A 25351-nucleotide genomic window follows, 5' to 3' on the forward strand; every position below is an offset into this window, starting at 1 on the left:
GAATTCCATATGATTTGTTTTTATAAATGTCATGATTCTTCCATTTTTACGTTATCTAGTAATTAATACTACGAAGATACTAATGCTTACCTAACATTATTAATTGAGGATATTTTTCATTATTTTAAGCACTTTAGAAACTTTAATATCCGGGCTGAATATCATCACATTATGTGATTTAAAAAGACTTAGTACGGCTTCATATTTTGTATCAACAAGGGCCTTTTCACTATAGCAGCTCCATATTGTTTCATATAATATTTTCATGTTTTAATTTAACCATTGCTTCGAATTCATCTTCCTTGTTGAACGTGTTTTATGGAAAAATACTACCATTTTAGAATGATTAAACCAATTAAGACATTCTTTAGCAGTAGTATTTTCTAAAGGATTGTTAACTACATTCCTTTTCGTAGTATCCACAGGTTTAGTGCATAGATCGATAATAGGTAATTTTTCTTCTTATCAGCAAAAATTGGTTGTACAAACCTTAAAACTCTAGCTTTTTCATAATGGGGGTTCTCGTGGTCTTTGAATATTAATTTTACCACGAAAACGTTTAAATTGCAAAGTTGTAGATACAATAGTTTTAGAACCTATAAATTTTAGGTTAAGCACATTATACAGTTTAGATCATAAAAAAATAAATTGAATTATATAAATCTCACCTTTATTGATTAAAAATGACATTTTGCTAATTGATTAATGTATATTTTCTGTGTCACAAATATTTCTTATGTCAGATGTTGTAAATATATTTAACATTTTTCAAGTATGATGGATGAAGTGACAGTACGAGTTTAACTCGTGTCCATCTTCCATCATAGTATAGAATTAAAATGTACGGTGCATGATTTCAAAATTAATATTAGTTCATTAAAAAATTCTTTCAAATCTCTAAACTTATGATAGCTGTTTTAGCAATAAATATTTTAAATTTTATCTTTAAATATATAAAATATCCTGTTATAAATATTGGTACATATAAAATTATATTAATTTTTAGAAGATGAAATGATTTTGGAAGAAATACATAATTGCAATATTTTTGCCTAACACAGTTTTACACTATCACCGAATTTATTAAGAATGATACATATAAATTAAGATTTCAAATTTGGCGCCAAGCGTTATTTCAACACTTCTGTGTTTTCCCACAACAAAACAATGGCGCTGTTGAAATCCTCAAACTAAAATAATTTCAGCTTCTATCGTATTTAAAATAGGGCAGAGTGTCATGCAATTTATTTAGCAGAAAATACTGGTCCGATTATATATGTTTTTAAATAGTTATTGCATTTTTGAGCACAATTGTTAATATAAGAGTAAATCCTATTTTCCGGAGTGATTTAGGGAGAAATACTGACTTCTCCCCGTATCGTTTAGTGAGGCTTCAGTAGCCAATCATATCGCAGCATTGGAGCCCGCTATATTTCGGACCAATCGTGTAACTACAGAGTTATTAGCGCTTGCGCTTGTTTTTAATAAAGGGAGAACTCCATTTTGCATTCGTCATTCGTTTGTTCAGGATAGTGATCGTTTGTTTATAATAATTAAGTTCCACTACAATATATATTAAGTAAAGTAATTATATCAACAATGGGTGACTATCAAAATGTGACGCAAGATGCTTTACAAGTAGCAGCCTTGGAGATGGCCGGCAATCCCAATGCATTATCCTTACGCCGACCATTTGACCCCACGGCCCATGATTTGGAAGCCAGTTTTCGTCTGACGAGATTTGCCGATTTGAAAGGACGCGGCTGCAAAGTTCCTCAAGAAGTCCTCGGTGAGTTCTGCACTTCTCAAACCTCAATAAGAAATTATTTTTAATTGCACACATAATGCACTTGCAATACAAGCTGCCATACAGTAGCTGATTCTGGAATTTTCCATTGTTTGCATTCATATATTCCATATGAGGTAGCCAAAAAATTTTGTTATGTGATGTTTGATATAAAATATTCTGCGATTTTACGAAATGAGATGAAATACTTGTTTAAGAATTCATATTGATGCACATTATTTTAACATACTGTTCAATAATAGTGTTTTACCTAAAAATATTATCTACAGTTTGGGAATCGGTATGTTTATGAAAACAATTCGGATATGTGAATTTATGTTTTTGGCATATTCTTTCCAGCTGTCAAATCAACTGGTTTTACATGAATTCTCTATTATAATTATTACTCTATGATGAGTTTGAATAATTGCTTCTACAATTTATCATTCGCGATTACTTAAAAAATGATTTTATGAACATGTATGATAAAAAAAACGTTAATTATAAATTTTAGAGGAATATTTTCTTATCTTTATTTAATAAGCATGTCCAGATCTGATTTTCTGTTGAATACTGTTTAGAAAATAGTCGAGAATCTGAAATTGTCTGTTGTTTATCAGCATTATCTTTAATTAAATATTAATAAAAACATATCAATCTAGGTAAACTGGGTAGAGTCCCTGCAACAAGATTATAATGCCCAAGAACATGAACATGCTCATTTCATGCATATGGCCATCCCAAGAATTGGGATTGGTCTCGATTGTTCAGTCACTCCTTTGCGACATGGGGGTCTTTGTCTTGTACAAACGACAGACTTCTTTTATCCTTGGTCGATGATCCTTACATGATGGGCAAAATTGCTTGTGCTAATGTTTTGAGCGACTTATATGCAATGGGAGTGACCGAATGTGATAATATGCTCATGTTACTTGCAGTAAGTATAAGTTTTAAAAAACATTGCTTTCATAACAAGCAAAGACATTTACTGTATTTTCAATTCATCTGTGCATCTATAGGTCTCAACTAAAATGACTGAAAAAGAACGTGATGTAGTCATTCCATTGATTATGAGAGGATTCAAAGACTCTGCACTTGAGGCTGGAACATCAGTGACTGGAGGGCAAACCGTTGTAAATCCATGGTGTACAATTGGAGGTGTTGCCTCAACAGTATGCCAGCCTAATGAATATATTGTGCCAGATAATGCTGTTGTGGGAGATGTATTGGTCTTGACAAAACCCCTTGGAACCCAAGTAGCAGTCAATGCTCACCATGGTAAATTGAATATTAATTTGTATTAGACATTAACTCAAGAATGAAGTAAATTTGCTTTCTTAGATAGTCTATTTCTAGCTCTACTTGACATTTTGTATCATGTATTTGTATACATCATTGTTGCAATGTATATGTTATATTTTATAGGTTGGATCAGCCAGAACGTTGGAATAGAATTAAATTAGTTGTCTCAGAAGAAGATGTACGCAAAGCTTATCATCGGGCAATGGATTCCATGTCTCGACTTAATAGAATTGCTTCAAGACTTATGCACAAATATAATGCACATGGATCCACAGATATAACAGGTAATGCTACAGAATTATGACACTTAAGTGAAACATTATATATTTATATCTATATTAATCTTAATTTGAACAGGTTTTGGCTTGTTGGGACATGCACAAAATTTGGCATCTCATCAAAAGAATGAAGTGTCCTTTGTAATTCACAATTTGCCTGTGATTGCCAAGATGACGGCTGTAGCAAAAGCATGTGGTAACATGTTTCAACTGCTGCAAGGACATTCAGCAGAAACTTCTGGAGGTCTTTTGATCTGCCTCCCAAGAGAACAGGCTGCAGCTTATTGCAAAGACATTGAGAAACAAGAAGGTTACCAAGCTTGGATCATTGGAATTGTTGAAAAAGGAAATCGCACAGCAAGAATAATTGACAAACCTAGAGTTATTGAAGTTCCAGCAAAAGATTAGAATGATAATGATATGATTATTTAATTACAGAATGAAATAAAGGGTGTATGTCTGTGTCAACATTATGCTAGTTAAACAATGGCATCTCATTCCTGCTATTTGCAATGCTTCAATATTTTTTGAAACAAATTGTTCTATTAATGCAAATGTAGATTTTAAGAATATATATAGATAAGAATTATTGTTTTAAGAGTAATTTTGAATCATGAAGAAATTTCTTGTATTTTTCAATTCTTAATAAAGTCAAAAGTAAAGACATTTTTTAGTTGAGATATTACAGTGGGGTACTCACCATTAACAGCATGGATAATGTGCACTCCATAAATAAGATTTTTTAACCATTTTTCTGAGGTATTGTTATCAAAAATCTTAAAAATACATTAACACTACATTTCACTTGCACTGTAATGAAATAGAAAATTCACTGAGCCTTATGCAAAATTAAAGCATTATTGTTCTTTAATGTCAAATTTTTACCAATGCTTAATATATTTCAGGAAATACTGAACAATTAAATATTTATCTTGCATAAATATTGCATATGCCCAATCAAACATTTGTTTTAAATTCAAATATAGAACAATAATAAACATTTATATTTAAATGATTGCACTGCAGGCAAACAAACTGTGACACTACCTTATATTTCAAAATAATACAAAGTTTTAATAATATATAATTCCACACTTTACATAGCACTGAAATTAAATGAAAATTGAGCCTTATGCTTAGCTTTAATATACTAATACTGCTTGGTTAATATTATTGTATATGGTAGATGTTTTACTGAAAAAATTGAAAACTTTAAAGGTTCTTAAGGCTTAAAGTTTTATGTAGTTATTTTTATAAGCATTTTAGCAAGTCTGTTTCTTCTGCCGTTTTTGCCATTTTATTTTTATGAAATGGCTACAAAGTGTTTGCTATTTTATTTTTATGAAATATTTAAATTTATTTATCCGTAGATTTTTTAACGAAGCTTTAGCTTAAGAAGGCAGTAAACATTTACATTTTACTGACAGGCAGACAAATATTTTATAGGCGTGCCCACAGGACATTAACAAAAATGCTACCACAATATATATACAATAAAAAAACGTAACTACATTTTATCAATTTATTTTTATTACAAATTAGTACACGATATAACAATGATCAATTTATAAAAATGGCTTATAATAACTTAGTTTAAAATTTAATATTCTTGTGATGGTTGGGTCTTTCCTCCCTTTGCAGGTGCAGATGTATTCGTAGTAGTTTTCTTAGGTAATAAAACAGTTTGAATGTTAGGCAAAACACCTCCTTGAGCGATAGTGACTCCGCAAAGTAGCTTATTCAACTCTTCGTCGTTACGGATCGCCAGTTGGAGATGACGGGGAATAATTCTGTGAATGATAAATAGAATTACTCAAATTGTTCAAATAAAATTCCAAGCTACTAATTGCCTAGATACAAACCTTGTCTTTTTGTTATCTCTAGCTGCATTTCCCGCCAATTCAAGGACTTCAGCTGCCAAGTATTCCATGACAGCAGCTAAGTAGACGGGTGCTCCAGCGCCGACCCGTTCAGCATAATTTCCTTTTCTCAAAAGCCTGTGAATTCTACCGACAGGGAATTGTAAGCCGGCGCGGTTGCTGCGGGATTTTGATTTAACTCCCTTAGCTTTGCCTAACAGGAAAAGAAAATTAGCCTAAGCCTACAAATAAAATATTTTATTATTAACTTACCTTTGCCACGTCCAGACATATTTGCACTTTAGAAAATAAATATAAAACAATTCTGAATATCTGAACTTTCAGGGCAAGTACCTCTTCGCGTTAACAAAGCGACTTTAATAATAGTGAATAGAAAACCGAGGGAAAACGAAGCAGATGTTGCCCCTTCCCCTTATAAAACGAATTACAATGTTGCCAGAGAACAACAAATAACACTTCCCCATGTTCCCCATGTTTTAAGTAGTGTTGTCAGATGCGGACATGGATATGTCAAAATAATATTCAAAAGGGTAAAAATATAATATTCAAAAGACTAAAAAAGTTATAAGATTCATTTACATGTGATATAACCAATAAATACTTCTCCAAAGTATTATTAAATTTCTGTAAGCGATATTTTAAAATGTTTTTAACGAACGTTTTACTAAAAAGGGCTAAGAGCAAGTGAGTGGTAATGGCATATTTTAGCCATAAAAGTTTTATTTTCCTGCATTATTATTATTATTATTTGCTTTTATCTTTTCAGATCTGTTATGGTACTCATGGAAAGTGTAGTTACAGGTCATAAATTTGTTTGGATAAGGGAAAGACTCGCTGACAAACTAGAAATGTTAAGAATAGATCCTTACAGTATGTATTAGAATATTATCAATTTTTATTTTTTGCTTTCCACTAGACGTAATTAATCATTTTTATTTTCAGTAAAACAAGAATGCATATATAAAGAAATTAAAAAAGTGAGAAGTGTATAAATCTATCATAAATATAGTTTGATCGTAAATGTAAATAGTAATAAAATAAAACAATTTATTATTCATAAAATCTCTTGTATTATAAAAATATCACATTCATGAGTGTATGCATTATATATTGAACTGGCTCATGTTCAACACATTAATCTTTTGATATGATGGTGACTATCGTGTTAATAATTTTATTTCCATTATCATGATTAAGTAAATTGAGGTAAGGATCCTTTATCTTCTCTTCTAATAGTTGTAAAAGTTCTTGGCGCATATGCTTCAACATTTCGGCTATCTGTGATTGTTAATAAATATTATTTTATTCACATTATATAGAATATTAGATTAACTTACCCTATGATTGAATGCTTTAAATAAAATCCATCCCTTTTCAATTGAAATAATAAAATCTCCACCTTGTAGTTCCACTTCTAAATGAGAAGAAAATAAAACTAATGGTAACATTGCAACCATTGAGCAATCACGAATGAACACTTTAGAAGTTTTAACTTTTTCTTGGAAGACTAAATACGGACTAGAAAAATGGCCTACTGTATAGTTTACTGATGAAGGATGAATATGTACCTAAATAAAAAAGTTTTATATAAAACTTGCAGAAAGAATAACATTTGTATATAATGTTCTTACATATCCATCGGCCTTTGTCTTAAACTTTAACTCTCCAGATTTAGGCAATCGGGGTATAGCACCAGATGCACTTGGTTCAAATGATTTTTCTGGTGTGAATACTTTCACTATGTTTGGATACAGTGCTGCACTTAATATAGCTGATAATAATCGAAAATTTTTGCTATTTGCATTCAGCTAAAAAAAGTTATTAAAGAGATTAAAGTATTATAAATTAAATTTATTTTATTCAAATATAATATTATTACCTCATTGCCTGTTAGTTCTAAAATTCTGTCCTTGCCATTATTATTAGATGGATGCATAGTTATTGGGACAAACCCAATTGATACTAATAGTTCTAAAAGTTGTTGCTTAATATCTGCTAAAGCAGTCAATGTTTTGTAAGATAAAAAATTTTCTTCACTAAAATTTATTGCTGCCAAATGGCTAATTTTAGAAACTTCTTGCCATTTCTGAAATACAATGTTCTTTTTAATTGAAAAATACATCACAAATCCAATAAAATATGAAACAAATTTAGAGTAATAAGATTTACCTGGTATGCCCTAAGCACAGTTAGTTGATCACTATTTCCTGTAGCAAACTGTCTCTTCCTATTATCTGCCTGATCCTTTTTGCCAAATGGTGAACAAAATGGTGTTTTATAACTTAGACATGCAGCCATGGTTAATGCTGAGTCTACACAATGAAATATGGCACCAAGCAACATCAGCTTACCAATTCTTACATCAACAGGCAGAGCTGCCAAATGATGGCCAAGGGGTGATAGATTATCCTCCAGATCCAAAGCACCAACATCACGTAATCTGTTTATAGCTGATGTAATACTAGCTCTAGAAGGTGGTTCTAAGGTCTTTTCTGTTGAACAATAGAGTTAGTAAATGGTTAATAATATTACTAACAGGGTTCATTTCAAAATATGACTATGACGATTGATAATCCTACCAAGAACTTCATACAAATTTTGATTGCAAAATAACTCCATTGTCTTAATTCTGAGTATCAATGGTTCCAAAGGTATTCTATGTATTTCAGGAACTGGTTCTTTCAGAAAATGATAGTTGAAACGATGACTAGTATACAAATGAATGCAAACACCAGGCATAACACGACCAGCGCGACCTTTGCGTTGTAAAGCATTAGCACGAGATACCCATACCATATTTAATGATTCCATATTGCGCCCACTATCAAATCTATAAAATTACATACTTTGATAAATAAATTTATAGGCATAAATATAAAAGCATTCTATTTATTTTATTTGTAGTTATGAGTAGATGATATATAAAATTAAATACCTTTTCTCCTTCATTTTTCCACAATCAATTACAAAAACACAATCATCAATTGTAATAGATGTCTCAGCAATGTTAGTACTTAAAACAATTTTCCTGACACCTCGTGGAGGTTTTTTAAATATTGCAGATTGCTCCTCAGAACCTAATGTTGAATGTAATGGCAATAGCAAGAATTGTCCAGTCCTTGAATAAACAAATTCATAAATTTCTTGCTACAGAATATAGCAACATTTAAATATTAACCTGGGTTTAAATAAATGATTGTCTTTCAAATGATCCATAACTGTTGATATCTCCGATATTCCTGGTAAAAAAATTAAAATAGATCCTTCTTTTGGCCAATCATGGTTACCTACACAAATGTACTCAAGTACACGCTCTATCAATTCTGGATTTATTTTATCAGGGTCCATTAAATACAGATTTTTATAAGTCAATTTGGTATGCCCTAAGAAAGAAGACTGTAGTTTTTACCAGTTTTTAACAATCTATTGCTTTAGGATTTATTGGATATAAAAATAAAGATTTTAATGTAACAAACCTTTATATCTAGCACAGATTTGACTGATATTTAAATTTTCATCCCGAATAGTATGACTAGGAACTGCTGTTTCTGTTATTAATTCTTCAAGGTGATTGATAGTATCAATTTTTTTCTTATTGTGAGTTGTATACTGAGAGTTATCTTCTTGCTATATAAGAAATATTATAACAATTATAAAATAAAATATAACATTATTATTTGATACATACATTAAAATTAATAACATCCAAAATATCCTCAAGAAACAACTGTTCCACAGGATATGTTCTTCCAGGTATTTCCAATGTTGGCACACCACCAAAATATTCAGAAATGTTTTTTGCATTTAGTGTCGCACTCATAAGTATGACTTTTAAATCTTTTCTAACTCTAAGTAAATCTTTAAGCATCATTAATAGGAAATCACTTTCCTCACTTCTCTCATGAACTTCATCAACTATAACATGGGTTATAGAGTCAAGATTCTTTTCTGTCAGAAATCTTCTCAATAATATACCTTAAAGTATTAAAAAAATAAACTTGTATTTTAATAAGTGAAAAGAGAATTAAGTGCAAGAGGATATTATATATATATATATATATATATATATATATATATATATATATATATATATACATAGCTGGGCACCGTTAATCAAATAGTTAACTTCGTTAATCGTTAATCCGCTACAAAAAAAGTTAACTTCGTTAAACGTTAAAGCGTTACATTTCGGAAGAATTAACGCAAGTTAACGTTAATCGTTAATCCGTTAATATGTGTAAAATTACATTTTTATATCGTTGCGTTAGTGAACTTAAAAAACTTATTAACTTCCCGTAGGGCAAGTTATAGTAATAGCAAAAAAATCGAAAATGAAAATTTTTATATATCTTTACGTTTCAAAGGTTCCTGAACATTTTGGCATACCTTAGAAAAAATGGATGTATGTGTGTGTGTGTGTGTGTGTGTGTGTGTGTGTGTGTGTGTGTGTGTGTGTGTATGTATGTATGTACGTGTGTGTATGTATGTGCGGATACAAATTTTCGTCGACGATTTCGAGAACACGGATCAACCGATTTGAATAATTCAAAAAATATTCGATTTGTATTGATAAGGAGACGTGCTGATTAGTTTTTGGTGAAGGCAGGTCTAGCCGTTCCGAAGATACGGGACAAAAAGTGTCAAAAACGGTAACTCAGTATATAAGAGAACGGAGCGTCCGATTTGAATAATTCAAAAAACATTTCACTTGTATTGACAAGATGAGGAATCGATAAAATTTTCATGAAGGTAGGTCTAGCGGTTTCGGAGATATGGAGAAACAAAGTAAAAAAATGAGCCATTTGGCGGTCAAAAATGATCATTAGACATATGCACATCAAATTATCAGATATTTTATAGAGATTTTAACAATAAGTATAATTTTGGTTTACATTCCTATGGGTTCCGTACCAATGTTTACGCGTTATACGTCGACGCGGCGCTACGCGGTTTGATATCTCGTCTTTATGCAGTTAAAGCAGTACGATTGCTTTGAAAAAAAGTTTAGATCTTTCTAAAGAAAACCTTTTTTTTTTCAAAAAAAAGTAATTTTTTGTCTAATTGTTTGTCAAAAATCTTATTTCTTTGAAGTAAATTTTTTTCAAAAATGTTAATCGTTTTTAAAAAAATAATTTTTGGTACGGGAAGTTCCAGCAATTTGCCTTAAGGCACAATGCCTTAATTGCCTTAAGACAGAATTCCACTTACAGCTAGTTCTTTAAAGAGTTTGTAGCTCATTGGTTTTTCTATAGACTGAGTGACAGAATTGAAAAAGTCTTCCTTCTCGTCATCATCGTTGTTACTCGCATTGCTCCCTCCGCCACTTAAACTATCTCCGTCCTTCGAATTTTTCGCTGCTTCTTGCCATAAGGCATCTTCTACCTTTTTTTCCGTGCATTTTCTTACTGCATTCCTCTCTACTGCTGTCATACGTTTCCAGCCACATTAACCGAAACTTTGGGTGAAATGCCGCGGCAAGTTGGCACTGTTCATCATTCAGGAGTGGTCCAAATCTTTTCTCTATGCCATTTAATAAGGCATTGGCTAAAGCTGTGCCGTGCGGTAAATAGTAGGCATTGGATTAACGATTAACGGACTTCTCGCATTTTAACGGAAGTTAACGTGTCCGTTAACATTTTTAAAAGTTAACTTAAAAGTTAATCCGTTAATCAAAATGTTAACTTCGTTAATTAACGATTAACGGATTAACGAGTTAATGCCCAGCTATGTATATATATATATATATTCAATAGATAAGTCCTGGATTTTTTCAATATATTGATTGTTTCTTTTCCGAACAGTAAATCCAATAATAAAAAACAATTTGTTTTTTGAAGATGTTTAATACGACGTTTCGGAACTAGGTACGTTCCATCATCAGGTTTATTCTGTCAAATACAATGTTTTTTAAAATACTGATTACATTAATTAACAATGGTCAATACAGATTAATTAGAAAAAAATTTTGTTATAAAGGAATGGATTATGTACCGGATAGATAGTAATAAGACTTAACTAAAAAAGGGTTTTATATAAAATTGAGAAGCAAAAATTATTTACCTGTAATAATTTATATATCCATATCACTAATATTTTTTTGTTAAAAACACTCGATTTTTTTGGAAGATATTTGTAGATGTTTAAGAAAAAAATCGAGTGTTTTTAACAAAAAAAATATTAGTGATATGGATATATAAATTATTACAGGTAAATAATTTTTGCTTCTCAATTTTATATAAAACCCTTTTTTAGTTAAGTCTTATTACTATCTATCCGGTACATAATCCATTCCTTTATAACAAAATTTTTTTCTAATTAATCTGTATTGACCATTGTTAATTAATGTAATCAGTATTTTAAAAAACATTGTATTTGACAGAATAAACCTGATGATGGAACGTACCTAGTTCCGAAACGTCGTATTAAACATCTTCAAAAAACAAATTGTTTTTTATTATTGGATTTACTGTTCGGAAAAGAAACAATCAATATATATATATATATATATATATATATATATATATTGAAACTATATATTTTTGGTTGCAAATGAATATTTCTAAATAACTCACCAGTAGTGCAGAATGTAAGTCTGGTCATTCGAGAAGTCTTGCTTTCCAATCGAATCTGGTATCCAATTGAATTTCCACAGCGTTCGTCTCGTTCTTGGGCAACTCTTTCGGCAACACCTATTGCTGAAAGCCTTCTGGGTTGAGTACAAACTATTTCGAGATGAGATTCTGGTGATCTGTTTATTAACCAGTCATCCAAGAGAAATTGGCCTACTTGGGTACTTTTACCACATCCAGTTTCACCACTTATGACTACAACCTAAATTTTAAAGATTTTCAAAATAGTGTTACAAAGATTATATTGCAAGTCATTAATTCTCTTTGAAACTTAGCAATTTCTATATTTTATTTATAAAAAACTGATGATACTTGAGCACCATAGAATAAATATAATCTTATTAAAACACAAAAAGCAAATCAAGAACTGATATAAATAAACCTGAGATTTTTCCACAACATCTATGATATGCTGCATTTCACACCAGGCAGGCAATTGCTTACGCATGGCTATAAATTCTTTATAACGTGCATTGGATTGTTTCTCAAAAAACTTTGTTGCTAATATACCATCATCCTTTAATTTGGAGCTGTTATTCACAGTACGATGCTCTCTCCCAGTTGAACCTAATAAAATAAAAAAGTTTAGTATCAATATTATTAAAAAATGATTAAAAATTTCGAGTTAGAATTGATATTTAAAACTTTAGAATAAAACATTTTATTCATAAAAACAGTAAGTATAAAAAAAACTACAAATAATCAAAATACTATATCTCAGTTATTTTTAGATGTAACAAAAAACAAATTAGTTTTCATAATAAAACTTTTATTAATAAATTATTATCTTCTTCATGCAGACACAACATTAAAAAATTAATTATGAATAATAAAAACCTTTGGCATGATGAGTTGGCAAATTGTTTTCGACTTTTGTTCTATCAGTTTTAGCATCTGCAAACAGCATTCGAGTGCAGTCTATGAACTTTATTTTTGTTGAAGAAATAAATTCATCCATATCTTCTTCATTTTTAAGAAGTTCTACTAAAGAAAAAACACATGCAATTCCATCATCAGCAAGGTTCTGAGCTTCAGTAATTAATCTTTTACACAGATGCATACAGAACATATCTGGAAAATCCTTATGTGTTGTTGTTAGCAAAATCATAGGTGGTTCAAATGGATATTTGCTATTTTCAGTAAATCGAATTTCTAAATTAAATAAAACTGATTCACGAACCAATTCTTCTTTGGAAGGTTTAGTTTCTACAATTTCATGTGAAAATCTGCATCTAATACCAAATTTACATTTACCCTTTGCAAAATTTCTACACTTCTCAACATTTTTCTTGTTATTTGTTTTAGCTTTTTTATCTTTTATGATAAGCTTTTTAATAGAATTACTATATTTTAATAAATTATCTAGTTTTAAAGTTAAACTCCATATTTTATTCAAATCTTTTTCAACAAATGATTCTTCATAGATTGATAATAATACATCTTTTTCATCACAGCGTTGACTTAATAGCTCTTCATCATTTAATGTGCAATCAATATTTCTCTTAGTTAAATTATAATACTTGAAATATAACAATTCTAATGAACTGGCCACATCTCCATTAGTATGATCTAGAGCTTCTACACAATGATTTCTATGAAAACCATAATTTTCTAATTTACTAACAGCAAATGCACGGAACTTGTCTTCCATTGCTGTTATTCTATTTTCATCTTTTATATTCGAGTAATCAGTACCACTCTGCACTATAAGGTTTCCCCTATCTTTCCAATATCTACAATAGGAAAATCACCAAGAAAATTATGCAAATTGTAATTTTTGAAGATTTTGTTGTATTAAATATTTAATGAACATTTCTGGGTGTGCATACAATAACTCACACAAAAATATATCACATATTACAAATAAAAACTCGTTTGCAAATAAACAAACCAGAATTATTTTGTATTTGAAATAAATAATAATATAAATAATATAAGACCAGTTTTGTACAAGAGAGCTTTAAGTTAGTGGTATATATTATTTTATTCTTAGTGTAAAAACAAAACATTTATAATTTTTCAGCATTTAGTAAAGTCCTAACCTGGTATACAAATTTGATCCTAGATCCACATATTGATTTGCTTCATTCAAACAAAAATCATCTCCATTAATGTGTCTCAAGGTATCCATTACCAATTTTTGGGAGTCATCAGAAAGATTTATAGTATGCAACTCGACTTTGAGTTTTGGAATTGATGGCTCTTCATGTCTTTTTTCACTACAGAAACATTAAAATGTAATTAACATCATTAGATTCATAATTTGTGTCAAATAGAATTAGTCAAATTGATATGGTATGTATTATGGGCAAATGTTTTGTACGCTCTATTCTACAGATCTTCTCTAAGAAAGGCTTAAGTAGTCAAAGGGTTTATTTAAACATATTTTAGAAAATTTAAACTTTAATAATCTATTAGATTTAACCACGAATCGTCAATTGTAATTGATGTCTCGGCAATGTTAGTACTTAAAACAATTTTCCTGACACCTCGTGGAGGTTTTTTAAATATTGCAGCTTGCTCCTCAGAACCTAATGTTGAATGTAATGGCAATAGCAAAAATTGTCCAGTCCTTGAATAAACAAATTCATAAATTTCTTGCTACAGAATATAGCAATACTTAAATATTAACTTGGGTTTAAATAAATGATTGTCTTTCAAATGATCCATTACTGTCAATATCTCCGATACTCCTGGTAAAAAAATTAAAATAGATCTTGCTTTTGGCCAATCATGGTTTCCTACACAAATGTACTCAAGTACACGCTCTATCAATTCTGGATTTATTTTATCAGGGTTCATTAAATACAGATTTTTATAGGTCAATTTGGTATGCCCTACAAAAAAAGGTTTTAGTTTTTACCAAATTGATATGGTATGTATTATGGGCAAATGTTTTGTAAGCTCTATTCTACTGATCTTCTTTAAGAAGGGCTTAAGTTGCCAAAGTCTTTATTTGAACATTATAATAGAAAACCACGAATTTGAGTAGTGGTTGCATTTCTCTATAAAATGAAAATTTTTGCTACAAAATTTCTGTTACTATTTTTAAGAAGGGTAGCACATTTGATAACTAGAATTTCTATTATCAACTGCATTGCATAATTATATGATTTATATTTTGATATTAATTTTAAATTCGAATACCTTGAGACTGGTTTAACAGGAACTTTTAAAAAGAAATCAGCGCCGATTTTGGAATTCGAATCGTTGTCCATTTCAACTTATCTGTCAAATAAAATTCTCTTCTAAAAATAATTGAATTGCAATAACAGAAACAACATATAACTAAATAAATCCAATTAAAGGATATAAAATAACTCAAAATATTAATTGTTAATTGCCACTTTTGCAACATGCCAAAAAATTGAGGTTGGTTTCGTACAGCTGTTGTACTGTGTCAACAAATCGCAAATTCTGTGACAGATTATCTTGTGGCTTTGTGGAAAATGGCGTTGTAATGTCAAATTTATTTCAATCAAATTCATTTTAGTGCTATCGACATTATTGCAATAAGATCGATGATATAAAAGAATATTTTTGTAATTGTAGTAATAATCTTTAGTAATTATACTTAGGTATTAAGTCTGTAATCGTTCAACGTGTTGTTTTCTTCTTTCGTCCAGACAGTTCCGTTATTAGGGAAAAATAGAAGAAAATACCGAATTGTAAATAGTATTATGAAATATGTCTATTTGTGACGCAATAAAACACTATCAGAGAAGCATTGAAAAGTGCAATGGCAACGAGGAAAGAGTGAGTTTTCAGTTTGTTTTCCCCAAGCACTCATTGAAATCCATATGTTAAATAACGTTCAATTACTAATACTATGTACTCTATTGTATTATCTTTTAGTATAATAACTCTATATAAATCATTTATTTAATTAAGTAACAATGGTACTCTCTATTAATATCACTATACTACACATTGTACAAAAAGCAATCATGGCATATCACATGTTATAAAATTAAAATTCATACACATTACAAGTAAATAAACTTTGATGAAAATATGAATTTATGTTTTGATTTTATAACATATAATTTGAGATTATAAAATGGCATTTTATTTTTGAAATGCTCATCATATTTATGTTTCACTTTGTGATAACTTACATTTCTTTTTCCGTGTTCATTTCAAGTAATTTGTTGTTAAATGTAAGTTGTACTATTAATTATTTACTTGTTTGATCTTTCACATACAATCTAGTTGAAATTAAGGTATATATGTATATATATATATATATATATATATATATATATATATATATATATATATATATATACTTGTTTTAATATATATCAACACCAAATTTACATACTCCAACATATATATTTGTATTGATGTATGACAGAATATAATAGTTAGACATAACATCAATATTATTATCATTTCAAAACTGGTCAATAATTCCTATCATTTTTGCTAAATATTATTCTAATTATATAAAAAAAACTCCATAGCTGCCTCAATGAATAATGTGTTAAGTAGCCCTCAGTATTAAAGCCTAAGATAATTAGACAGTGTTAAGACACAGACACAACAAAAGATTTTTTAAAATTTATAATTTATAATATTCCAGATTCTTCATTGTATTGAAAGGCTTAGTCGTTTACCAGTGAGTGTTCGGCACTTGGAAGATACAGGCATTGGCCGAACGGTCAATGGTTTAAGAAAATTTGAAGGTGAAATAGCTGTTGCATCTAAGACACTAGTAGCAAAATGGAAAACAATGGTAGCAGAAGAAGAATCTTCAGAAAGCGAAGAAGAACAAAGAGAAGAAGAAGATGATGATGAGGAAGATGATGATGAAGAAGAGGAGGATGATGATGGTGAAGGTAGTGAAGCGGCGAGTGAGGACCAGAGTGATGAATCAAATTCTTCTCCTAATGAAGTTGTTAAAGAAAAGCATGATGATAAACATATAAGCAATTGTAAGTACTAACAAGTAATTTATAAGAAGTAATATTGGATAGAATAATCAAGAATAATTTATATAAAATTACATAATTGTCAGGATTGAGCATCATAATTATTTTTAATAAATATAATATGCAAATTGTGATTTTTTCTAATGACGTTTGTGTATTTACAAACACTTCACCAATAGTAATTTTAATCACTAGTAATTTGAATAAAGTACAAAAATAGATTTATGATTTAGTGTTTATAGAGTATTTTAAAGATGCAGTAACACTTAATTTTGCATTTCATGTATTAGTATTTCAAGTAATTATTCATTATTTTTGTAGCTTACGTCACAGCTTCAGAAAAGGTTGTGAAACATAATTCTGGACGATCACACAATAGTGAAAGTAATAGTAGCAGTAAGGATGTTAATCATAAATATAGTAATCATAGTAAACAAGAAGATAAAACACCTAACTCATTTAATACTAGTCAGATACATGACAACATAAAACAAATAGAAAATGGAATACCTTCTCACAAATCTCATAAACGTCACAGAAATGAAGATCCTGAAGCACATAATTCACCTAAGAGAACAAAACATGAAAATAATGTAAATTATTATTTTTATTTATATTTCCAATATTTAAATGCTAAGAAAATAATTAGTAACAAGTAAATTTAATTTTCAATTCTAGGAAGTTAGTAAAACACACAACAAGCACTCTAGCGGGCATGATATTAATACAAGCAATTCTGATGAACAAGATCATAAAAAACATCAAAAACATAAATCAAGCAACTCAAAAGAGAAAATTCATAAAAATAATATAGAACATCATGGTGATAAGGAACTTAAAAATAAGGAACATAGGAGTAATAAAGAGCCTAGAAATGATAAGGAACATAAAAGTGATAAAGAATATAGGAGTAAGGACCATAAGAGTGATAAAGGACATAAGAGTGATAGAGAGCATAAAAGTGATAAAGAACACAGAAGTGATAAAGTGCATAGAAGTGATAAAGAACACAGAAGTGATAAAGAACATAGAAGTGATAAAGTGCATAGGAGTGATAAAGAACACCGGAGCGATAAAGAACACCGGAGCGATAAAGAACATCGGAGTGATAAAGAACATAGGAGTGATAAAAGTCATAAGAGCGAAAAAGAACATAGAACTGACAAAGGAAATAAAAGTGATAAGGAGCATAAAAGTGAAAAAACACATAGAATTGACAAATCTACATCTAGCAACAAAAAAACAGAGAAGCATGAATCTAGAAATGAAGATGCAACAGAAAGACATAACTCCAGTTCATCTAAACATACAAAATTGCATGAGAAAGTTAAAAGTGAAAATCGCAGCCATAAATCTTCCAAAAGTGATGATCATAAAGATAAAAAAAGAAAAACATTAGAGATAGATGATGGCATAGGTTCAAATTCTGGTAATTAGCGTCAATTTGAATATTTTCATATACAATTTGATAAATTATAAATCTTGTGTATTAAAGGGCAAAGTTTTGAAGAGGCATTAGGATTTGTTTGTACCAAGTCTCCAAAAAAGAAGTCGAGCATGAATAATACTCCATCATCAAGTAAATCTGCAGTAAATCCATCAGTAAGTTGCACTTTGTTCAATGTTATATCAATAATAAACTTTTATAAATCTATTATTGCAGCAAGTACTAGACACTCCAAAGTTGTTATCACCAACTGTAAGTTTGCCTCCTTTACAAATAGATCTATCTGCCATTCCTGCCATCTCACCAAACTATAGGCCCATGCCTTATATTGAAGAAGACAATAAACCAAAGATGACTGCACAGAATGCCGTAGGTCTATCAATGTCAAGTAAAAATACCAGGTAATTAAATATATATATATATATATATATATATATATATAATATACATATAATTATATTGATCCTGATTGTCATTTTTCAGAACCAAGGTCTATTCTGGAAATAAGGGTTCTTTAACTCATGTTCCATCGTTGTACAACTTATGCATCAGATTGTTACAAGAGAACATAGATGGTAAGAACATATTTATTCTATATGGATTCTTCAATGGTATTTACTTTCAACTTCACTTTCAGCACTAGAATACACAGGCGGTGTGCCTTATGACATACTACGCCCTGTATTAGAAAGAGCATCACCACAACAACTATTTACATTAGAAGATCACAATCCTTATCTCGTAGAAGATTCTGATGAGTTATGGGAGCTGCATTGCAAGAGAAAATTTAGAGGGAAACAACGATTGGAAATGGAAAGCTGGAGAGAAATGTTTTTGGTATGAATACCTGCTGTAGATATTATAATAACAGTTTTACAAATTGTTACAATCTATATTCTGCTGCATTGCCATTCACAGAGGTCATTAGATGAGCAAGAAGCAAAATTACGTTCAATCACTGCTAATATAAAACAATCTCAAGATAAATCTCAACCGATTCGCAAAGCTAAGATGGCATATTTTGACTCAACTGTTAAACCACCACGAAATGTTGCAAGAAAGCAGGTAAGCACAGTAGATTTTATAAATGGATATTAAAATTTATCCAGAATAATAATCTTTGTAAAAAAAGTGTTTAAACACTTTTCAGAAGAAACGAGTTAAATTGGGCACTCGTATTTGTCCACTCCAATACCATAATTTGTGAGGACTAACACTCCAAAACATATATTATGAATACATTTTATAAGATTAATTAATTCTTCAATATAATATTTCCATGTATATATTTTATATTAAGGATACATTTGTAAATTGGATTATATTTTTTTAAGGTAAACCATTAATCATTAATCAGCAAACTTATACATAGAAGGCTAAATAATTCATAATAATTAATTTAGTGCCATTCATACTATTTTCTAAGTTGTAAATTATTTTAGGCGCAATATGGAACTGCGCACGCTGCTGTAGCAACACCAGCAGCACGAGTTAGCTCTTTAAGTGGAATTCAGAGCAACATAGCAAAGCTTGGAGATTCTAGATTGAAAGTACGAGCTCATGCACCTGATCATGCACAAGCAACTACTAGTAATAAAACCTATATTATTCTTTCATTACTTATTTTATTGTCAATATTTAATACATTTATTTTCATTCAGGTCATAAGCCTAAGAGAGCTCCACTTATGATGAAAACATTATCTTTAATGAAGAGTAGATTTAAACGATGAAAGTTTAGGAGAAACTTTGAATATATTGACGAAAATACTTCTTGAAAGTTATGAAGGTTATCACCATCCTATGTATAAATTTAGTTTATTTTTATTATTTGGTTCTGAATTTTTATTTTTGAATAAATTTACATAATTGTTATAGACTGTTTTTATTACTGTGCATTCACTTTTTAGCATTTGTGAATAATGTATTTAAAGAAAATTAATTTTCAGGACAATTTCCACTAGTTAAATGAATGTTTTATTCAGAAAATCTGCATGCGACCTACACACATACACCTTTAGAACTACTACAATGAATTTAAATCGATTTGTATGAGAGTAAACGTAATATATTGAGTATAATATACCACAATGATTGTAGTAAATTGACTATAAAGTGTGTAAAATGAGTGTAAAATAGCTACAATGAATGTAGTAAATCTAATACAATGAGTGTAAATTTACATCAATGAGCATAGTAAATCAACAACAATCATTGCAAACCCACTACAATCAGCGTAAATCTTCCACCACTCTTCTTTTATCCATGTCTTCCATAATAAGCGTAAGCAAACTACAATGAATGTAAAATCACTATAATGAATGTAGTAAATCTACAAAGTGAGTGTAAATTTAATTCATCAATGAGCGTAGTAAATCAACTATAATGCTTGGTAAATCCACTACAATGTGTGAAAACCCACTTCAATGAGTGTAAATTACCACCATAAGCATAAGCGAACTACATGAGTGTAAAATCGCTACAATGAACGTAGTAAATCTACTACAATGAGTGTAAATCTACCTCAATAAGCGTAAACCAACTACAATGAGTAAAATTGCTACAATGAATGTGGAGTATACTACATTTATAAATCAACAACAATGTTTGTAAATCTACTACATGAGTATAATCTACTACTAGTAGAGTTACACCCATATGAGTGTGAGACAACTACAATGAGTGTAAAATCGCTACAAAGAATGTAGTAAATCAACCACAATGCTTTTAAACCCACTACAATGAGTGTAAATCTACTACAATGAGTATAGTAAATCAACCACAATGTTTGTAAGCCACTACAATGAGTGTAAATCTACTACAATAAGTGTAAACCAACCACAATATGAGTGTAAAATCGCTATATTGACTGTAGTATAATACAATAAGTGTAATATTGCAATTACTATTATAAATCAGCTTCAATGAGCATTGTTAAATGAACTACAATGCTTGTAAACCAATAAGTATAAATCTACTACAATGTGTGTAAATGTAGCTCAATAAGCGTAAACCTTTTACAAAATCGCTACAATATGTAGTAAATCTACTACAATGAGTATAAACTTACTGCAATAAATGAGTGTAAATCTACTATAATTTTTTTTATTATTATCTCTTTTATTTACAACTGTCCAGTAAAAGACATTCAATAAATTTGATGAATTTACAATAGTCGGCCGAAAAGGGACTATTAAAGAATTCTTTGATTAATGTTTAAATCTAAAAATCATTAATGTAGTAAATCTACTACAATGAGTATAGTAAATCAACCACAATGAGTGTAAATCTACTACAATGAGCGTAAATCTACTACAATGAGCATAGTAAATCAACTACCACAATACATTGTAAATCTACTACAATGAGTGTAAACCCATTGACACACTACAATGATTTTTAAATATATATCAACTACAATGGGTGTAATTACAATTGTTGTCTAGGGCTCTTGTACTATTTCCTTTGCGGAAGCTGTTTTTGACGGAAGTCGCAATAAAGCTTCTATAGTGTGAACATAGATAAAAGAAGAGTATAAATGAGTGTGAAGCTTGTAACAGGCGTGTAAGTGGATCGCAGATCGCACGCACACAAAGTTAGGTTGCAGGAATGCCACAACACAACAATTATTATTCATTCGCCTGTCATTAAGCTCGCTTATTGTTAAAATGAGCTTTTAACGGCTTTATTATTACATAATGATTTAAAGTAATAACAGCGCTACTGATAAAAAAAATTTAAGCACATATGTATGTGGTATTCCAATAATTTCTTATAGCAGTATTTTCTTTCAGATTAAATTAGGTCAATTCTCAAAATGTTTACGAAGGAATTTTGCTCACAAATTACTATATGCTTTATAATATTTTTTGCATGTGAGGGTGCAAAATCTGAAAATGTATATGGAGCAGAAATGTTTTCCATTAAAATTGAACCTCGTATGTTTAACTGGACTTTTCAAGGTATCAAAACAAATATGAAATGATTAACTTTCAAAAGCCCTCAGAAAATCTAGTTTCATTTCTTATTGTAGGATTAACCGAACAGTACAGTTACAGTTGTTCCTTGCTTGGGCTTCCTGATCTTCCTTCATGGTTACGCTACACATATAGTAAACAACAGCATGCAGGCTTTTTATATGGTACTCCACCAGTTGTGCAACAGAATTTGCAAGTAAATGATAATAATAATATCATATTGGTATTAATGATTTGCTTATAGAAATTCGCATTTGATAAATGATTCAATAAATTGACTTGAGCAAACTTAACTCATTATTACTTGAATAATGCAATGTAAATTCATTTTAGATCCAAGTGATAGGCTTAAACTATCAAAATTATGAAACACGAACTGCAATCATTGAGGTAAATGTACACAAGAAACCACTGGCAGTTCGGCATGAGGTGCTTATAAAATATTCCTTTTAGCAAATTTACAAATTGTTCTAACAGTAATTGAAAATTGTTTAGGTACAACTAAAAATTGATAGCCTAAATGTGGAGGATATGTTAGACCCCCATCGTATGGATCGGTTATTAGATGTTTTTAAAAAGAAAATGTGGAGAGAAGCGACTGATATCTATGTAACATTTGTAGAATCAGCTATTCATTTAGGCGCTAGATTGCCACTTATGCCAGATGAAAAAGAAGGGTAAACTTAAAAAAAATTGACGTTATTTTTATTTATTTATAATTATTACAATTCATTTTTGGCAGAGTTGTTGTGAGATTGGCTAGTTCTAAACCATACTCCACTGAACTCACAGAATTACAGGTCATTATCAAAATATAATTATTTTTATATGATTCTTCTTTATTCCAATGAAATTTTTAGGAGGAGGTAAAACCACTGTTCAAATTGACTTCTTGCCCACGTGATTTTAAAAGAACAACAGTTGAAAGAATATTTCGTGATGCAGCATTTGCATTGGATTGGTGTGCTTTTCGCTTGGTAAATATTCCATAAATTTCATTTCTCTACAAATTTGGTACTTGAATATTATGATTTTCAATTTAGCAAGATAATTATGGATCTGTATCAAGGCATCAATCAGAGGACTCAAAAATAGCATCAGATCCCCATGATGCTGAAAGATGGTTCAATATTAGAAAAGACCAAGTGCCCGAGAGAAGTTACAGTAAAGATATAACAATGACAGTTTTAATACCGGGTTCGATTTTTATTGTATTCACTGCCATGTTGTGGGTAGCTATATTTGATGGCTCTTCCGAGGATTAAAATAGTTTACATCATATCTTATATATAGATTAGGCTCTTTAGATATTTGTATTTAGGAGTAATTTTGCTGAAAAATCAAATCTAATTTACTAGTCAATTTGTTTTATAAATATTCAAACTATTGTTTTTTCTAGTCATTATTACCAAAGAACTGTTGATATTATATATATTTTGTTTAGATCATTGTTTATTAAATAAATGTTGTGTAGAATTTTTCAGTGTTTGTATTTAAAATAATAAATTTACTTCTATTAAATGCTTTTGCAAATACAATTATTAGAAGAGCAATGCAATTGCCAAGCGAGATATTGAAAATATTTTTAATAGCATTATATATTTTGATCTTGATCATAAAACGATGTTAAATGATTAACAATTTACCTTGAGTTTGAGTAAATGTAAACAATAAATCATCCCGAAAATTATTCTACAAATCGCAATTTTAATTGAAAACCAAATTGAAAAAATATTGTTGAAGAAAAATGATACAAAGTTCCAATGTGAACAATTACTTTAATAAAATAATTGTACTCTTTTAATAAACGAAATTAATACAGAAATAGTATTTTGCTCTTTTAATAAATCAACCTTACCAAAACGTTATAATAAAATTAAGTTCTTTATTTAAACAAATAAATGAAAATGTTGGTTACATAGAAAGTTGCAAATCTGATTTAAACTACGTGGACAATAACTTATTAAAAATGTAAATTGCAAACGGTATTCGTTTTGGAGACAATTATTAAAATTTACAAACCATATTCTATTCTAAGTAATAATTCATGCCTATACCCAATTATTCCGCAGACTAAAGTCACTGCCATAATCACATAATCATATATCTTGAATGGCAGTAGAACTCAATTAAATAATTATAAATGATAATTCAATCAGTTGATTTTATAGCTTCTGCAGATTATCATTTATCATAATTTTGTACAAGACAATGGATTTGGAATTGAAAAATAATCCTTTTATTGGGATACATTTGAAAGGTGGGTATAATATACTAAATTATAATTTAAATTTAATAATTTATCTTTTATATTATAGATTATCCGATTTTCCAGGTTTGCACATTTATGGCTTGGTTGATTTCAAAAAAGTCTCCTTTCCGTACATAGAGAAATTAAAACGATATACAATTTTAACATTTATGATAATAGTAAATGTATCACAATATTTTTTCGCATATGAAAATTTAGGAAATTTGATGAGATTAACAGCTCGTGGTGGAACTGTGGTGGTGTATTCTTCATTGATATCGAAGGCATTTGTTTCTATAATTTATAGCAAACAATTTAATGTAATATTTACAGATTTAGATAATACGATAAAATATATCAATAACAATGAACAGGAAGCTATTAAAGAGATTTTAAACAAATATATTAAATATAATAGCATATTGACTAAAATAGTTTGTGCTATTACTGGCTTGTCCATCGTGGTATTCAATATATATCTCATAGCATTATTTTTTGTTTTTTATAGGTAAGTGTAATAAAAAATATTTATATTCTTAGCACGAAAATAAACTAAAATGTTATTATAATTACTCTGTTTTATCACTTCAATTAAACATTATAATAATTTTTATTTATTTAACCTTTTTGGGCTTTTGTGTTTGGAATTTGTGTTTGTGTAAGAATATATATATATATATATATATATATATATATATATATATATATATATATAATAATTAATTAATATTTTTTCTTTCAGGCCTGGAGATAAAATTGAAGTTTTCGTAGTAGCAATGTATCTACCCTTCGATGTAGAAAGCAACCGAATAATAGTGTTTTTATACATTGAATTGATACTAAATATATTCAATCCTATTATAATTGC

At 29.5% G+C, this 25351-nt stretch overlaps 5 protein-coding genes and 1 pseudogene across 5 annotated transcripts; 4 read left to right on the top strand and 2 right to left on the bottom strand.

Moving 5' to 3' along the window:
• Positions 1-1599: 1599 nt before the first annotated feature.
• LOC113364448 lies at positions 1600-3837 on the top strand (annotated as a pseudogene).
• A 1084-nt stretch (positions 3838-4921) lies between these two features.
• LOC113364496 (histone H2A-like) lies at positions 4922-5551 on the bottom strand. Its single transcript, XM_026606828.1, has 3 exons — positions 5499-5551; positions 5229-5439; positions 4922-5156 (listed from the first exon to the last, which is right to left on the bottom strand). Exons 1-3 carry the CDS (start codon positions 5515-5517, stop codon positions 4967-4969), a joined length of 420 nt encoding a protein of 139 aa, XP_026462613.1. The 5' UTR covers positions 5518-5551; the 3' UTR covers positions 4922-4966.
• A 338-nt stretch (positions 5552-5889) lies between these two features.
• Positions 5890-6263, top strand: LOC113364512 (39S ribosomal protein L33, mitochondrial-like). Its single transcript, XM_026606829.1, has 3 exons — positions 5890-5930; positions 6013-6116; positions 6189-6263. Exons 1-3 carry the CDS (start codon positions 5890-5892, stop codon positions 6236-6238), a joined length of 195 nt encoding a protein of 64 aa, XP_026462614.1. The 3' UTR covers positions 6239-6263.
• A 52-nt stretch (positions 6264-6315) lies between these two features.
• Positions 6316-15212, bottom strand: LOC113364464 (putative ATP-dependent RNA helicase DHX57). Its single transcript, XM_026606826.1, has 15 exons — positions 15023-15212; positions 13918-14094; positions 12713-13608; positions 12258-12442; positions 11819-12077; positions 8935-9221; positions 8723-8873; positions 8425-8629; positions 8182-8364; positions 7826-8076; positions 7416-7738; positions 7126-7332; positions 6878-7054; positions 6584-6814; positions 6316-6524 (listed from the first exon to the last, which is right to left on the bottom strand). The coding sequence occupies exons 1-15, from the start codon at positions 15091-15093 to the stop codon at positions 6381-6383; spliced, it is 3747 nt and encodes a 1248-aa protein (XP_026462611.1). The 5' UTR covers positions 15094-15212; the 3' UTR covers positions 6316-6380.
• Positions 15213-15324: 112 nt separating this feature from the next.
• On the top strand, positions 15325-19999 carry LOC113364480 (transcription elongation factor B polypeptide 3-like). The gene is made up of 11 exons (XM_026606827.1): positions 15325-15631; positions 16461-16812; positions 17131-17402; positions 17488-18238; positions 18305-18411; positions 18473-18657; positions 18740-18831; positions 18894-19093; positions 19175-19321; positions 19699-19846; positions 19918-19999. The coding sequence occupies exons 1-11, from the start codon at positions 15563-15565 to the stop codon at positions 19986-19988; spliced, it is 2394 nt and encodes a 797-aa protein (XP_026462612.1). The 5' UTR covers positions 15325-15562; the 3' UTR covers positions 19989-19999.
• Positions 20000-22072: 2073 nt separating this feature from the next.
• Positions 22073-23526, top strand: LOC113364528 (epsilon-sarcoglycan-like). Its single transcript, XM_026606830.1, has 7 exons — positions 22073-22217; positions 22289-22428; positions 22566-22661; positions 22728-22909; positions 22975-23032; positions 23093-23209; positions 23276-23526. Exons 1-7 carry the CDS (start codon positions 22073-22075, stop codon positions 23495-23497), a joined length of 960 nt encoding a protein of 319 aa, XP_026462615.1. The 3' UTR covers positions 23498-23526.
• The last annotated feature ends 1825 nt before the right edge of the window (positions 23527-25351 follow it).

Source organism: Ctenocephalides felis, unplaced genomic scaffold (genome assembly GCF_003426905.1).
Source record: "Ctenocephalides felis isolate EL2017-DRISC unplaced genomic scaffold, ASM342690v1 CF-g0.4_SCAFFOLD_00407, whole genome shotgun sequence".
In the NCBI taxonomy this organism is placed as follows: domain Eukaryota; kingdom Metazoa; phylum Arthropoda; class Insecta; order Siphonaptera; family Pulicidae; genus Ctenocephalides; species Ctenocephalides felis.

Excerpts from the sequence above, each read along its gene's own strand:
- LOC113364528 (XM_026606830.1), top strand. The coding sequence starts at position 22,073 with ATGTTTACGAAGGAATTTTGCTCACAAATTACTATATGCTTTATAATA. Across the intron at positions 22,662-22,727 it reads CACTGGCAGTTCGGCATGAG|GTACAACTAAAAATTGATAG; the intron begins GTGCTTATAAAA and ends AAAATTGTTTAG. Across the intron at positions 23,033-23,092 it reads CTGAACTCACAGAATTACAG|GAGGAGGTAAAACCACTGTT; the intron begins GTCATTATCAAA and ends TGAAATTTTTAG.
- LOC113364480 (XM_026606827.1), top strand. The coding sequence starts at position 15,563 with ATGTCTATTTGTGACGCAATAAAACACTATCAGAGAAGCATTGAAAAG. Across the intron at positions 16,813-17,130 it reads TGATAAACATATAAGCAATT|CTTACGTCACAGCTTCAGAA; the intron begins GTAAGTACTAAC and ends TTATTTTTGTAG. Across the intron at positions 18,832-18,893 it reads GTTACAAGAGAACATAGATG|CACTAGAATACACAGGCGGT; the intron begins GTAAGAACATAT and ends CTTCACTTTCAG.
- LOC113364496 (XM_026606828.1), bottom strand. Across the intron at positions 5,157-5,228 it reads AGAGATAACAAAAAGACAAG|AATTATTCCCCGTCATCTCC; the intron begins GTTTGTATCTAG and ends TATCATTCACAG.
- LOC113364464 (XM_026606826.1), bottom strand. The coding sequence starts at position 15,093 with ATGGACAACGATTCGAATTCCAAAATCGGCGCTGATTTCTTTTTAAAA. Across the intron at positions 12,443-12,712 it reads GCCAACTCATCATGCCAAAG|GTTCAACTGGGAGAGAGCAT; the intron begins GTTTTTATTATT and ends TTATTTTATTAG. Across the intron at positions 7,333-7,415 it reads CTGTGCTTAGGGCATACCAG|AAATGGCAAGAAGTTTCTAA; the intron begins GTAAATCTTATT and ends ATTGTATTTCAG.
- LOC113364512 (XM_026606829.1), top strand. The coding sequence starts at position 5,890 with ATGTTTTTAACGAACGTTTTACTAAAAAGGGCTAAGAGCAA. Across the intron at positions 5,931-6,012 it reads CTAAAAAGGGCTAAGAGCAA|ATCTGTTATGGTACTCATGG; the intron begins GTGAGTGGTAAT and ends TTATCTTTTCAG. Across the intron at positions 6,117-6,188 it reads GTTAAGAATAGATCCTTACA|TAAAACAAGAATGCATATAT; the intron begins GTATGTATTAGA and ends TTTTATTTTCAG.